Source organism: Pseudopipra pipra, chromosome 1 (genome assembly GCF_036250125.1).
Source record: "Pseudopipra pipra isolate bDixPip1 chromosome 1, bDixPip1.hap1, whole genome shotgun sequence".
Lineage (NCBI taxonomy): Eukaryota > Metazoa > Chordata > Aves > Passeriformes > Pipridae > Pseudopipra > Pseudopipra pipra.
Window position 1 is genome coordinate 138021299 of NC_087549.1, and position 16012 is coordinate 138037310.

A 16012-nucleotide genomic window follows, 5' to 3' on the forward strand; every position below is an offset into this window, starting at 1 on the left:
CTTTGACAGATTGCTTTAACTTAGGAGAAATGAATGAGCATACACAGGAATATGAAGTCCAGAAGTTAGCGAAATTAAACCTGTTGTTTTCAAATCTTCCCATGGAAATTTTCTCCTCTCTACAAGGTAACATTGGAATTTTCCTTTCACTGCAACCCAGCATATCCTAGTGTCTGTGGTTTCTGTGCCAGATTCTATTCCATCTGTTGTAGCTTTATCTGAAGTGACTAAACAGGGCATGGTGTAGCTTGTACAGTAGAAATGCAGGAGGATTTTCTTTCTCTGCGTTCTTCTCTCAGTGTAAAACATCTGTGGCTGCCTATCCCCGAAGGCATGATCCCAAAGCTGCTCAAGTCAGTAGGAGTCTTTTTGTTCTGCTGGCCCAAGTGCAGAGTCTGAACACACAATACAGCTCAGTATGTTGCAGTGTTACTTCAAGCCAATAGAAAACTATGTTGAATGCCCACTTACAATGTGATTAATACTGTTTAGTTATATTTTAGTTATATTTTATTTTAAATTCCAGACTAGAATAATTCTCTGTGCAAATGAAAAAATTATCCCGTGTTCCCATTTGACTTCATAATTTTTGTCTGGCTCATTTATGACCCATCCCAGTGCACTCCTTTGTTCTGTTACACTAATTTATTGTTACTGCTGCCACAATCAGGTTTTCTCCTTTCTTCTTTGTCATACCTGATACTCCAGACTGTTGATCTCTGGCCCTGGGGAACGTCATTTATAATTCCCAAGTGCGGAACCTGCTGTGATAAGAACAGCTATTGTTTATATACCAACATTGCAATTCCCTTACCAGTGGAAAAACCTGTGGTGGGGCAGGAATAATTTCTTGCTTCATCTGCGATGGATCACTGTAGCTGCAATGAATCCAGTCACATTATCAAAACAAGGAGTGAGAGGGGAGAAAAACTGTGTAGATTTCAGATCAGCAATGTGCACTATACATCAGTGTGCGCTCTGTAACTTAAGGAATGTGGATTCGGGCTTGGTGATGCACAGTTTTCTACAATCCCTTGGAAGTGATTGAGAGGGAACCTGAAATTGTCAACACAAATTTTAGAAACTGTAAGTTTCTTTCTTATGTAGTTGGTGACCTAGATGACTTTTTCATCTCCCTGTTTGACCAACGTACCCTAACGGCACCAGAGCAGGCACATGATGCTTGCTAGAGGGGGAATTTCTCCTGTGCCTGTCATTGACAGTGTTCAGCCATCTAGAAAGCTCATTGCCAGGCAGAGTGAGATTCCACAGTCTCAAAAGCACACGTATCCATTGCAAATTTTTGCCAAGGCCTCTCTTAAGAAAACGCTAATGCTTTGGTATGGATGTTTTCCCTTTCTTTTCCTTGCTTGCTCATTCCTTACAGCTCCTTACAAAGCTATGATAAAACCCTCTCAAGCACTGTTATCTTTGCAGTGGCACATGTTTTATGGGGTCAAAGTGTCTTCATGCAACTTGACTGTGTTGCGGTCAATAAATATCTGTGTTGTTCTTCTTCGCTTTGTGTATCCTTTATTTAATAAAGACCACATCAAGTTATCACTAAAAGGCTAAACCCTACACTGAAAATATGCCAATATTTATTTCTCTTGTCTAAGGACTTCTGATGTGTTTGTGATGCTAGAGCATCAGCACTTTTTCTTGCTTTGGAATCAGTGAACTCTAGGCTGTGTGTCTGATCAATAAACTGTAAGTTTATTTGCTACATGTACTTGGAACACCTGACACTGAAACCCCTGATTTCAGCTGCAGTAGCTGTGAGAATCAGATTAGAGTAAGATGGTATTTGCATAGGTAAAAGCCTTTTTAAAACTCTCATATTCCTTTAACATGCAGCCTATTTTATTTCTGTTTATAGTATGCTGTTGTTTTCTTTAGGTACTGAGGTCCCAAAGTGTTTTATTTAGCCAGATGTCAAATTATTTTGTCTTGAGGGTTTGGTTTTATTTTCTTATTTTCCATAGACAACCCACATCATGTTTTGCTCATTCAGTAATTTTATATCTTATATGTTTTTCCTCTTGTTTCCAGATGCAGAGGGAAATTGCTTATACAGGACGAGATGGCCCAAGCGGTTCCCGCCCTGGATCTGCCACGCACCCTCTGCATGCGATGCCCAGCTCTCCACCCTCCACCCCGGTGCCCCACTCCATGCCTCCCTCTCCATCCAGGATTCCCTATGGTGGGGGCCGGCCCATGGGTGTGCCAGGCAATGCCACCATCCCCAGGGACCGTCTCTCCAGCATGCCAGCCTCGCGCTCCATATCGCCCAGCCCAAGCGCCATTTTGGAGAGACGGGACGTGAAGCCAGATGAGGACATGAGTAGCAAAAACCTTACCCTGATCCGAAATGAAGGTCTGTACGGTGACCCCTACTTGTTTCACGAGGGGAGGATGAGTGTGGCTGCACCGCACTCCGGACACCCCCTCGATGTCCCCGATCACATTGTAGCCTACCATCGCAGTGCCATGAGGTCATCGAGCACTTACTGCAACCCTTCAATGCAGCCTGAAATGCTGGAGCAGTCCTTGTACAGACAAAAGTCACGGAGGTACACGGAGAGCCATTTGCCCACTCTCGGCTCTAAAACACCTCCTGCCTCACCCCACAGGGTGGCTGACATGAGAATGGTCGATATTCATCCTCACCATGGCACTCACATTCCCCACCACACCATCCAGCCTGACAGGTCTTCCCCCAGCCGCCAGTCCTTCAAAAAGGAGCCAGGACCACCTGTGTTTGTGGATGCGAAAGCACGGAATGCTGTCGGCCTCCCGGGCATGGCCGAGGCAATGCCCTCTCCAGCTGACAAGCAGGCTTTTGGCTATGGGTCACCTACCATGCCCAAGGACAAGGAGACAAGGTAAGGCAGAGCTGGGGCTTAATTTATGCAAATGGAAAATGTTCCTAATCTGCATATCCTTTGTCGTTTTACACCCAGGGGACAATGTAATGTGTAGGAGCCTGCTGCAGTGTTTATTAGCTGTCTGTCAAGGTAGTTAGTAATTTAGAGGAGATGCGACACCACCCATTATTAATTTGAAAGTATTGTCAACCCATGATGGATCCCTAGTTATTTTCATTTGTGTAAATTTCAGTCATTGGAAAAAATATAATAAAATAAAATGATTAACTAGGATTTTTCTTTCCAGACAACCAGATCATGTTACAAGAACAAATGATGTTCTGTTCCTGTTAATAAGGGAATATATTTCACCCCCGTTAAGAATGACACTCTGATATTACAATTTTGGTTCTTTATAGAGTGAAGTTTTTCTCATCTAGTGTTAGGAAATGGGAAGTATTTATCATTACTGTCCTATCTCCTGTAAAACATGAATTTGCATAAAAATAGGACAGTTGTTTACAATAATGCTCCTTGAGGCGAAACTGCTGAGAAGAGCAAGTCTGTCCCAGGGAAGAAATTGAAACACGAATACTGTTCCCAATGGTTTTTCCAGCATCACAAGTAGTTGGTGACCTGACTGTTTCTAACTTTTGTGTGCTGACAACAATCTCTCCTGTCTTTTTAAGGACCAGATTTTACACAAAGGTCTGTGAAGGTTTCTCCTGCCATAGACCCTGCCCTAGGAGAGAAAAATCATTACGCTGCCAGGCAGTTGCTGTGTATTTATACAAGCTGTGTTAATCTGTAGCGTATTGTTTGTGCTGTTAACTTTTATAGAGCTCTTTAGGGAAGTGGAGATGAATAGCTGGAAAATGCTGAGCTCACAGAGGCCAAAGGTAACTGCTGACTGCCTTAACCACTATAGCCCCCAGATTTCTATAGCCCCCAGATTTCCCCTCAATCTGAGCAACTTGCTCAAGAATTAGTTGCCTCTTACCATGCTTGGCCAGAAAAAAAAGCATTTTGAGGTCCATTGATGGGGAAAAAATTGAAGGAAATGAAGAAAATCAGCCATCCACAAAAATTACAGGCTTATAGCTTGGTAGTTATGTTGACATAAGAGTGTGAGTTAGGGCATATTACAATCTAGGGTCAGTGAAATATGATTTTTATCTATCTGTTTCCAAGAGAAAGTTGCAGGTACCTGAAATTTCATTTCAAGCTTCCATTATTAAAACTGGGAAATAATTTGAAGGAAATTTGCCAGTTCCAATCCATTTTCAGATTGAAAATTTTACAAAATTCATAGTAGGAGGTTGAAAATAAGGAACCGCACCAACAATTGTTCAATTTGTGCAACTTCCTTTCTCCCCTCTGGGCGTCTCAGCTGCTCACTCAGCTACACAGAAATGCACAAGGCTGTGTGTTTGTGAATGGATAAAGAGCAACTATACTGATAGTTCTGCAGCTCCTTAAAAGGGAGTTTTGCACCAGCAGTTTTAGTCCTGGTCCCAGAATATATTAACAGTGAAGAAAACAGCACTTGCCTAATTGCACTTCCAAATAAATACATGACCTTAAAATTCAGCGTGGTGCGTATTAGTCACATGGCACTGAAAGAATCATTCTGAAAGCTGTCCTTATGAGTTGTGGTTTTTTTCAACCTTGAGGAAGTGTGACTTTCTAAAAAATATTTGTAAATACCAAATGCAATTCATGCAAATTGGTGTGTTTCCTAACCACTGCAATTGAAGAATTGGGTTGAGTTCCACGGATACAAAATGCTCTAAGCCTTAATTTAGTTTTGTAGTAATTTCATAAACTTTGAAAGCAAACACTGTTGAAACTGTACTAAACTAAACTAGGGGTTATACAGGTTGAGGTACTCTTTTCCTGCTTCAGCAGGGGCTGAATTGTTACAAGGCTGCCACGAACACCTGAAGGGTGATGTATATAATGGCAGAAAGGTATCCTGTACCTTGTTGTGTAGGAGTTACAGTTTACACCCATAAGCAGTACAGCTGGGCTTGCTTCTGTGAGTAAGAATATTTTGGGGATTGGAGAGATAGGGCTGAATTCATTCACTTCCATGCATGGTAAAATGTAGTGTATGCTGCTCTGTTGTGCACGTTATCTACTTGCTGATGGCAAGAGCCTAAGAGCCAGGCCACAGACAGCACATGGCAGGGTGTTCAGTCAGCCTGCATGCAGAAGGTGTCAGGTGTGGGCAGATTGAGGATCTCTTAGTCTTGGGGGTACTGAGGAGTGAGGTCTTCTGCATTTGTGCACTGTGACAAGAGAGACTCTGGATCCTGACTCATTCAGGAGTGGGTTGAGGACCCTGCAGGCACCAAACCCATCAAATCAGCACTGTTCTTCCTTTAGTCTCTAGTGGAGTGTGCTGTGAGCAAAGAAAACATCTCTTGTGCCATGCCTTTGTGAAAATTACCTTGAAGTAGCACTGCCACAACCTCAGGACAGTGCCAATTTACGTATAAGTCAGAGAAAAGATTGAAATGGATAGTGACAATGTCAGAAGTAAAACTGAATCTCTCTTTCCTTGTTAATTCTCCTTCAATTTTTCCAGTCCAGGGCTGAACTGGCATATCTGGGTAATTTATCAGAATATGTTGTGTACTTATAGCAGATAAGACCTCTCATTGACTGTGTCCTGGTTTTGTTGAAGAAAATTACTCCATTACCTCTGGAAGTTACTACAGGCAAAACAGATATTTAAATGTTGATAAATTGGAAAAGAAGCTGTTTATTCAAAAGTGCATTCAATTAAGTACTGTTTAACTTTCAGTCTTTGCATTTATAATGTGTTGCAAAATTTTAGGTTATTTGAAGTGCTGAATATGTATATAATTAATGCTGCTACTCACTAAAACATAATCCTTAGAATAGCAAGATAAAAGAAAATTTTTTCTCAGGAGTGTACTGTGGTTCTCTTCTGCCTGAACACAACTTTTGTCCTCTTCTTGTTATGCCACATTAGTGATTAGTGAGAAAAGATGATGGTTGGACTGAGCAAAAAATGATCACATTCATGGCTCATGGCTTGCAGTTCAATACTAAAGTTCAATGGCCAACTGTAGATTATCAGATACTCTTTCCACCACTAAAGTACTTTGTTGTTTGATATGTTTATGTATGGATGGACTCTCTATGCATTAGGAAAAATGGCCATACAGAGCCATGAAAAGGCAGGAACAGTGAGAGACTCCATCAGCAATGCACTGAGAATTGTGTAAGGGGAGCTTTGCAGATATACTCTCAGACACTTTCCACGGGGCCAAAATTGCATCTTCCTTTGTGAAAGGTGTTGAATAACCAGGCAGAAAAAGATTAATGCAAATGACTGCTGCAGGATGGAGGAAAGATAAACTGTATTTTGGCTTCCTTCTGTTAGAGGAACTCTTTGTAGGAAGATGAGATGCAGACTGTTCGATAAGAGGTCACGTAGTATCACAGCTGGCAGTGCTTCAGAGCTTCCTTTTTTTCTCTTTAGCTCCAAACTAGTAGAAAGATTGAATTTAATCTTCTTCTTAGGAGAGTGAAATACTCACCTGTGTGTATCTTTCGGTGAGAAGAGAGAAGAATGCAGAAGAGTTCTACTGGTCTTTGGTTCCCACCTTTCCAGCTCTTTTGGGGGACTTTGGAATAAAGTCTGACTGAGACACCTTCAGTTCTAGGGAAGCCATTGAGAAAGATAACCTATTCCTATTTCCTCTCTTTTCTCAGTGAGATAAAAAAAATGATAATGAAATGTTTCCCTCATAGGGTAATATAGAAAGCAATGTGTATTTCTGTGTCTCTGATCCTCTTTTGATTGCTATACTGACTTCACTTGGGGTTTAATTATAAAATATGAAGTCATTGCAAATTTTTCTCCAGGAAGGTGCGCAAATTAGTTCATGGTGCAGACTTGGTATTTGAGTACATCTGGTATGGCTGATGCTCTGTACAGCCTAGGAACATGAATGAACAGTTACATAGCCCAGTTTTATTCTGTGTCTGTGTGAAGTATCTTCTCAGTGATGTGAATATGAAAGATGTCCCCAGGAAAGGGAAGTAACATGCAAGTCACGCTTAAGTAGCATTGCTGTGACAAGTGGAAATCAATTCAGCAATATGCTGTACCCTTCTTGGCATTACTTCCAGTTAATTGCAGTAGAGGGAATTACATGAAACCTCAGTGAAGCTGTAAGGAAGAAAGCTGGTGATGAAATCTAATGTATCAATGCACAGTCCCCAGAGAAGCAAGGGCTTGCTTTGCTTTGCTGAATTTGGGGAGCAGGGTGCTAAGGTGGTGCCCAGTGCCTGGACAAACCATGGCCTGGAGGTGGCTGCTGGGTAGAACAGTGCTGGCGAGTGGCCTGTGCCTGCCTTGCTGGCCAAGGTCTGTGAAAAGCCAAAGCTGTCTGAGGGAGAGACTTGCTGGGCTGGGCGTCACTTCTGACCTTGGCCCCTTCCTTTCCTCCCTCGCCATGCTGCCACCTCTGACTCTCCCAGCATTCACAGGAAAACAATGTGAAACAATGCCTTTCTGTGCAGAGGCTGATAAAATAGGCATTTCTTCCCCAACTGCTGTAGAAAGGACCCTCCCTGCACTTCCTGGGTGGTGGAGAATTGTAGCTTTATCTGGGAAATTAATCTGGGAGCAGAGATGGGGTTGGGTCTTCTTGTGCTACCACCACCAGCAAAGAGGCCGCTGCGTTTTGTTCTGCCTGACCCTGTCTCATAATACTCCACATCCCAGCCTGACCTGCCCACAGCGACCCTGTCCTGCCCCGTGTCACTGGAGTGCCGACCTGTCCTGTGCCCTGGGAGCCTTGGTCTGCCCGATGTCACCAGCGTGACAGCCTGTCCTTTACTGTGGGAACCCTGGCCTGCCCCATCCATGGGACCCCAGCCTGCCCCGTGCAGGGAGGGCTGCTGGGGCAGGCTGTTCCCCCACCTTTCCTCCCCACAGCAGGGAGGACTGCAAGAGGTAGAAAATACAATGTTAAGAACCAAAAATGTACAGTTGTCATGGTGGTGCTGGCATCCCTGGTAGACCCTGGCCTGGCACAGGCTGAGGAGGCATTCATTTTCTCCCTCCTGGAGCTGAGGCTGCTCCAGCCCTTCACAGGGAAGCTGGAGGGGAAGGGGTTGGCTGCAGATTCTGTCCCTGCTCCTTTGGGGCCGTGTGGCAGGCAACAGGACTAGGCCACCAGCCCTCCCAGCCATGTCAGCCAAGGTCACGGCCCCAACCACCAGGCTATCCGCATCCCTCCCTGCCCGTGCTGGAGCATGCTGCCTCCCACCACTCAGACCACCTCGCCTCTGAAAATCAAATTGTTTTATTTAATGCCTAAAAGGCGCCTCTTTTCAGACACCTGTTTTTGAAATGTTTGGTGCTGATGGCCAGAAGAAGTCTGGGTATTACAGTAAAATGGTTACAGGAAAAATCCTGCCTTGTTTCTAACGGAGTAACTCCAGAGCACATATAGATTCTTCACATTCTTAATGCTTTTACCATATGAAAAATAATGTGCTTTTTGCAATTGATTCCAGTATTTCATTCGTTTTTCATCATCTCCTATCTCTGGAACATCCCGCTCCCTCTTAACAACATATTTTCCTAGATTTCATGGCAAAGGACAAGATCAGCTTTGTGTAGCCATAATCTCTTTTGAAGCAGAAAATTGTTTCCAGATTATTGAATGTGGGATGGAAAAAACATCATATTTATGAATTGGTAAAACAGATAGACTTCCAGTTGAGTTTAGTTATAGGAAGGTTTTGTGATGATTATCAGGGAAAAAAAGTTTTCATTATTAAGTGTCAAAAATACTGTATAAAAGTTTGTTAGAATATATTTATCCATGGGTTTTAGTACTTGTTTTCATTCCAAAAGTTACTGTAGCCTGAACCAGTTTCTTATTTTAAAACTTGTAATAGTGGAAAATCTGTAACGTAGTTCTTGGTTTGAAATTAATTAGGTCAGATTCACTAGTCTTTTCATCACCATTCAAAATACCTTTCAGCATGCAGACAGAAAAGTAAGATGCACACACTGTATTAAATCTCAATAAGAACACGTCTGTTGGCTGGGGACTGACTGACCACTTTCTTCCCTGCTTTTGTCTGTTAGCATCTCATTACTTGTTTTGCTGTCCTGTTTTCTCAACTTCTGGGTGTCTCAGAGTCTCTCCTGGCTATGGTATCTGCATGCTATCCCAGCAAACCTCATTCATTCTCTGAATGTGAATGAAATAATTAGCCTGGTTAATCCATCTATCTGCAATGAAGGCTGGCTACTCACTTTGTGTCATGTCAGCTTGCTTTGCCTGATATTGGTACGTGCATTTGAGTTTGTATGACCCTTATTGATTGGCATTGTTGCTTTGGCCACCAAACAGCAACTGAAGCTGAGGGTGACTAGATTTTTGATGCTCCCACATGTCCAGGATGCCGCAGTGTCGATGGATGGGCCCTACAGCAGGCTGAGTCTGTATCTGAGTGTGTCTGTCCCATCTTCTTTCATCAGTCACTGCTGCTTAGTCACTTGCTTTTTGACAAATTTTGTTCCAAGTCACCTTCCAAAATCACAGCCCACTGTTAGCATTTGCTTTTGTGTGTCTCCCCAGACACTTTAACTGCTGGTACATAGGGATACCTTTTCAGAAAGTCCCATACTGATGTGTGTCTGTGTTGTGGTGTGTCATTGACATACTGGCACATGTAAGTAGGCAGCTGTGTGAGCAAAAGGCCATTTTGGAGTCCACTGAGGAAATCCCCTGGTACCCGACTAATATATGCATTTGTATGCAAACAGATAAACACAGAAATGTTAGTCTTCCAATCCAAAAAATGTCATGGTTGCTGTTGTTTAGTAATCTTTGGTCCCTGTAGAAAAGACTGAACATACCTATTGTAGTTCCTCTTTGTCTCTTTTCTTCTGCTTTTCAGGAATTTCTCAGGATATTTGCATGAAAGCAAATCTGTTTTATTATATTATTGCTGTACAGTCTACATTTGGTGTCCTGTGCCTCTCTGTCACATTTCTGTCCTTTCCAGGGCAGACAGTTGTGATGTCAGGTGCAAAGGATTTGGGCTGGAAAGTAGTCAGCTTGGGCAGATTAAGTGCTTCACAGACAAAAATCCTGGGTTTGGGGAAAGTAAAAATAGTATCAAGAAGTGTAAAGTCTTTAATCCTGAAACCTTATGTACAGGCAAAATTATTGGATCAGTGTAGGTAAAAGAGAAAATACATGTAGTGCTGAAAAAGAAGTTTTTCACTAGTTCCAAGAGGCATTAGATTGTTTTAGGTGCCTGCCTTGTGAGATCATTACAAGTTTATTGTCCTGGTGGTGGTTTGTTTTGTTCATTTTAACTAAGCAGATGTCTTTTTTATTGTCTGTTACCATGCGAAAGCTGTCCAGGCCAAGATACGGTAAGTGGCTGCAATAAGGTGTGTGCAAACTGGTACCCATGGGCCTTTGCACAAACTCTGTAGTGTCTTTCCAGTCTTGTGGTAATCATTCACCTAGAAAAACAAGTCTGAAAGCGAATATATCTGGCTTTAACAAACGGTTCTCTTGTCTTACAGAGAGAGGATACAAGCCATGGAGAAACAGATTGCCAGTTTAACTGGTCTTGTTCAGTCTGCGCTTTTTAAAGGGCCAAATACAAGTAATAGCAAAGATGCTTCTAGGTAAAAACAGAATTCATCTGTAATGATTTTAGTAATCAATCAACAAAAATAATATTTGAATGTAATAGTAAAAAAAAAACCTGATTGCTCAATCATTTTTAAATATCTTTATCATCTCCATGAGAATGCTAGGCAGAGAGGAAGAATATGACAAATTATAGATGGAGATTAACTGCATTACTCTTCTTTGTGTTAAAAAGAATTAATGTAGCTACATCTCTATGCTTTCTACTGCTTGTACTCCATTCCTTGCTTAACTTGTATAAAGAGGTGATTTAAAAAAAACAAACAACTGACTGGTGATATAAATTAAAAATATGTATGCTAGACAAGGCCATTTAATTTGCTGAATATAAACTTCAGTATAGTTTCAATGTTAGTAAGCTAAAATTATTATTCATCTTTTTATTACTTTAGTGAGAAGATGATGTTGAAAATTGTGTCCAGCAAGAGCAGCGTTGACACTGCAGGTAAGATAATTCACTTTTATTTTACAAATTATTCAGGTATATGAATAGCTCTAACATTACAACCATCACAGCTTATGGAAATGTCAAATTTATTTAAATTCCTGTAGCTGTACTGTCAAAACTGAAGTTTAAGTTCAGGATATGGGAGTCGATCACATCTTTAAGAGAGGAATTTCTGACAGGTTGAGATGGTATTTGGAATGAGTTTTACACCTGTGCTGAATGGTTTAAATGAGATGCAGAGCCTCTGCATATGGTGAATTTTCCAGTGACTCATCCCATCTATAGTATATATATATCTGTCATTAACCTCAGATGAATCCAGACTGTGGTAGGAGACTAAATATTTCATTCTTTTTCTGGTCACCTGAACTTTTCTCTAGAGTCCTTCTGTCAGTAGGATGCTATAGATGTAATGGCACCAGGAAATTTAGTAGTCAGCAAGACATCACTTTTCCTAATTAAGCCATATTGATCTGTTACTAATTATTAGAATTCACCTAAACTGTTCTGAGTTAACGATTGTGAAGCCAGTAAAAGCTGGTCTTATTTTAGCTTCCCACTTGGAGAGCTGTTAAGTGTTTAAAAGATGGAGTTAAGGCTGTTGAGAAAGAATATCTCCATGTGATTGAAGCTCTTTGTCTATGGGCTGTTGCTGGAGAGGTCTGCAGGGTGTTGGTGTGTTTATTTGCCTCCTCTTCGCCCTTTGTCATTCACTGAATGCAAATAAAGGCAGTTTTCTACTTCCTGGTAGTGCTGTTCCCACAGCGAGGTCTGTGCTCTGGCAGGTAGTAAACCACACACATTTATTAGCAACCTATTATGCTCCTAACTAGCCTTTCTGTTGGAGCTGTTAGTTCACGTTTGGGATTCCTGTTTATCTGGAATTGCATTATGTCCTCCTAACCGACAGAAATCAAAGTAGACCTGGAAACTATCAAGCACATGCAAGAAAGAAAGTGCTAAAATCCTGGTACCGAAGCTTTGCTCCCAAGCCACTCTCTGGTCCGGTTCCAACTCTTCCCTTCCTGCTGGCCTCTGGATAGGGAGAACAATACTTAAGGCTTTGAAGAAATAAGATGTAATTTCTCACTTTCAGACAATTTACTGAAAAGTCTGTAATTTTTCAAAACAGCTGCAAAATGCTCCTAGACTTTCCCCTATTGCAGTGTCATTATAGTCTGAGAAGTTATGGTATTTCCCACTTGCGCAGGCCTTGTCTCATATAAAGCACCTATGAAACCATCACAACCTGCACACACATTGCCTCATGTTCCTCTTTGTAGTGCATTGCTGTTCAGCCTTTCTGCTTTCCCTGGGTTGATACTAATCCAGGCAAGTACTTTGCAGGGGTGTTGAGTTGGAGGTCCTGATCTAAGCTTTGAGTGGGAGTTTGGACCAGATGATCTCCAGAGGTCCCTTTAAACCTAAATTGTTCAGTCATTTGTGTGTGCACATATGAATGTGCTCTCAGTGAAATGAGAAATGGAATAATAATCATTGGGAAAACCACTTTATATAAAGTGGTTTATATATATATATATTATATATATATTATATATATTTATATAAATATATCCCTCTGAAAGTCCTGCCCAGCCCACCAGAATAGCTTGGTTCCTCTGACCAGCAGCCATTTCCTGCCACTGTCATTCCCAAATACTCCTCACTCGTATCTTATCATATGACTGAACACATGTCCCTGAAAGGGCAAAATTACATCTAACACCTGCATATCTAAGCATGGGAGGAAGGTGGAGAGTGGGCAGTGTAATTTACTGTCAAAAGACCAGATCAGCATTTGTCACTTACTGACAGAAACGTTGACTTTGTCATATGGCTGTACCCATATCCACCATGTAAGTAAGGATTCCAGCATTCAGATTGTGCCTTTCTCATCACTTCAGAGATGGGGATAGGGCAGTGGGACCAGCCATGCAGTCAGCAGGGATCCCTATCAGTGCTAGAAAGTAGCTATACAGTAACTGCATCCCTGAGTCATGTCCTTCCAGCATGGCTCAGCCACAAAATTAAATTGTAGGAGGTAAGGGAAACAAGGTGTGATGACCCCAATACACTACAGTATTGTAACCCATAACAGCTGTTATTGAAAACTGGTGTATAATAGAATAGTCTTGTATAATGGAATATTTTGCCTTTGCACCTGCTTTTGAAATTGCACATAACACAGCCTAATAAGTCAGTGCAGTCCCTCCTTACTTGAAAATTAGGATATCTGCCAGAATATGCTGCAGAATGTTTCTCCTTTTTGTAAATATGCTTGGGTTTAAATGTGTCAGCAGCATCTAGAAACACTTCTGCTGACCGCTGGTTTGTTCTTCAATTCAACCCTATCTTTATTAAGTATAGTCATTTAGCAGTTGACTCTCTTACTTTACAATTCCACTTGACAGCTGTGCACTGAGATACCAATTCTAGCAATTTCAAAGTCTGTTTGGAAGAAAAAGTGGTATAAAATGTTGATTGAGCAGTCCTTTCTAGAGCACTGGTAAGCAAAAACATGAATTGCTTCCCATCCTAAACAATAAAACATCTGTGCAAGATAATATTGGCTTATCAGTGTTGAACCAACGTTGTATCTTGTAGTATGTGTTCCAGTGATAGGAGACTTGCATGCAAAAAATAGTGAACCCCATTCCCTTGAGATGGGAAAGAAACCAAAATTTCTAAACTCTAGATAACTGTATATAGCAAGATTGTGAATACTCTGTTTGGTACGTAATATAAACTGAATTGTTGTATTTAACATGCTTTTGCTTTGCCAGTCTGTAGCAGCCTCAAATATTAAGAACCCTTGAAAAAAAAAAAAAAAAAGCTTTTTCGCTGGGGAAAATGAGACTGTAATGACAATGCTTGTCTGCATTTCTTAAGTTTTATTGCTTTAGGCTCAGTTCTTTCATGATGGGGTAGGGTTCAAAGAACAGCAACCCCACAGGCTGGTTATGTCTCTTCTACTAATGTTAGGAGAAATCCCATGACTGAATCCTTATAAAGATCTTCAGTTTATTAAACGCAAATGCCATCAAGGAACTCTTCACTTAGGAACAGCATGTGATTCTAAAACCAAACCATACTGGGAAGAGTCTCCCTGAGATTGCTAACAAATACCCTGAGAAATGCTCACATACTCTCTTTGCTGTCATATTTTTGTTCATCAAGTGGAGATTGATTGATAGACTAAATCCTGGATTCATTGATTGAATTGAGATCAGTGGTGTAATGGATTACTGAAAAAAGCAGTAGTTTTTTGCTAGTTGCTGCCTTGTTGGAAGAGGCAGGAAGACATTTCAGTATTTCCTGAAAAGGTATCAGGGAGTGTGACTTTCTGTACTAACACCACAATACAAACCAAGAGAAAGATGGCCGCAGGGAGAAGAATTACAAACATAGGGCTCACATTTGATTCCTCACTCTTTGTGAACTGTCTGGTCATCTGTGTAGGTCTATGTGCCTTTTTCACATGACTGACTCCTGTTGTGATGACCTGTGAATTAAAACATTTTCTATATCTGCTTGCTCTCCTCAGATTCAAAGATAGATCATGCTAATCTTTGAACTCTCTCAGCATTTGCAGGTCAAACATGATCCTGAATTCATTCTAAATCAATGAGAAGTCGTCACACAGTTATATATACACACACATATATATATTATATTTTATTCTTTTAAGGATGTTTAAGTATCTAGTAACTCACATCTCCCTAAATGATGCTTGAAAATGTTGTGGCTCTTTAATAAGAAGATGAGTAATTTGTTAGGAAACATTGCTGGGTGTCTTCTGATGACCTTTTCTCCCAGCCTGCTTAAAAATCTTAGCATTTTAGAAAAAAAAATAAATCTGGAAAATGGAAGGAGAGGAGTGTCTTTGCAACCATAGCAAAGGTCAAGTGTCAGGGAGTAGAAGTTGTGTTCCTTACCTTCCTGAACAAACAGCAAATCTTTCTCTTTCCTGCACATCAGTTCTCTTTGTACTCTGAAAATGGCAGCTTACTTCATTAGCCTTTGTAAAAAAGGTTAAGATTTGTTTTTGTCCAGAGTAGTGGGGAATTATGGAGGGGGTTTGCATTCAGATCTCTTTACCTAGCTCCAGCAAGGGTTTATGTAAAAACTGCAGAGCTAATGCTGTTCCTTTCCCGTTGATCTGTCTGGCCACACATCTAATCGCAAAGCTACAGCCTGGGATTATTTCCAAAAGTGAGCTACAGTCCCTAGATAAAGCAGCCCCTCATTCAACTGCACTTTTATTCAGTTGTGATGAAAATATGTATGTCTGAGAAATCAGCTGCTGATCGTTACTGCTCACTCGGTGTCTCCTTGTGTTTCACACCCCCGGGCATCCCACCTCATGTTTGACAGGCTCTGAGCACACTCTGCAGCAGGGGCACTGTGGCAGCTGAGAGTACCCAGTGGTGAGAAGAGGTGGCTGAGGCAGCTGCGGAGGAGGAGAGCTGCTTTGTAGAGAGTCAGAGACATTTATTGCTTACAGAAGCAGATTACAGTCCATCTACACTAAAAGGAAAGCAGGCAACCCCTTCCTGAGAAAATATGTGAACTGACTGGGTTCCAGCATGGGGGGAAAGAATGGCGGGGACTGATTCATGCCTTGGCTGCATCATCACAGGGTCGGGGGCTGAGGTTTTGGAGCTTTTGCTTGAGGCAAAGAACAGCAGAAAGGTAGATGTGCTTTCAAAAATAGTCCAGATTTGTGACTAGGGATCAGAACTCTTGGAGGCTTATCCACATTTTTCAGACTCTCTGGTGGTTTCTGTCTGTAAAGTTTATGAACTAAATACAATTTTCTTTAAAAAAAAAAAAAAGGAAAAATAGTGCACGTGGGAGAGAAATAGATGCTTGACTGTAGGAAAAACTGCAGTGTACATGTAGACAGATAAGTATTAGCATATATTAGACTGAAGCATGGAGTGGGTATATAATGGCAGTGAACAAGG

The 16012-nt window shown here is 41.4% G+C and overlaps 1 protein-coding gene across 22 annotated transcripts in view; it reads left to right on the forward strand.

Annotated features, from left to right (window-relative positions):
* The window catches only part of KIAA1217 (KIAA1217 ortholog), a 352288-nt gene that overhangs the window by 300983 nt on the left and 35293 nt on the right, over nt 1-16012 (forward strand). For 16 of the 22 annotated variants that reach the window (XR_010425105.1, XM_064635474.1, XM_064635506.1 and 13 more), the window contains 3 exons: nt 2053-2885; nt 10468-10572; nt 10990-11042. Coding sequence is in view for 21 of the 22 variants with exons in the window: in XM_064635474.1 (XP_064491544.1) it covers nt 2053-2885; nt 10468-10572; nt 10990-11042 (991 nt within the window). In the remaining variant the exon portion in view is untranslated. The remainder of the gene's footprint in view (nt 1-2052; nt 2886-10467; nt 10573-10989; nt 11043-16012) is intronic. The other 6 variants (XM_064635587.1, XM_064635448.1, XM_064635481.1 and 3 more) reach the window with 1 other exon arrangement.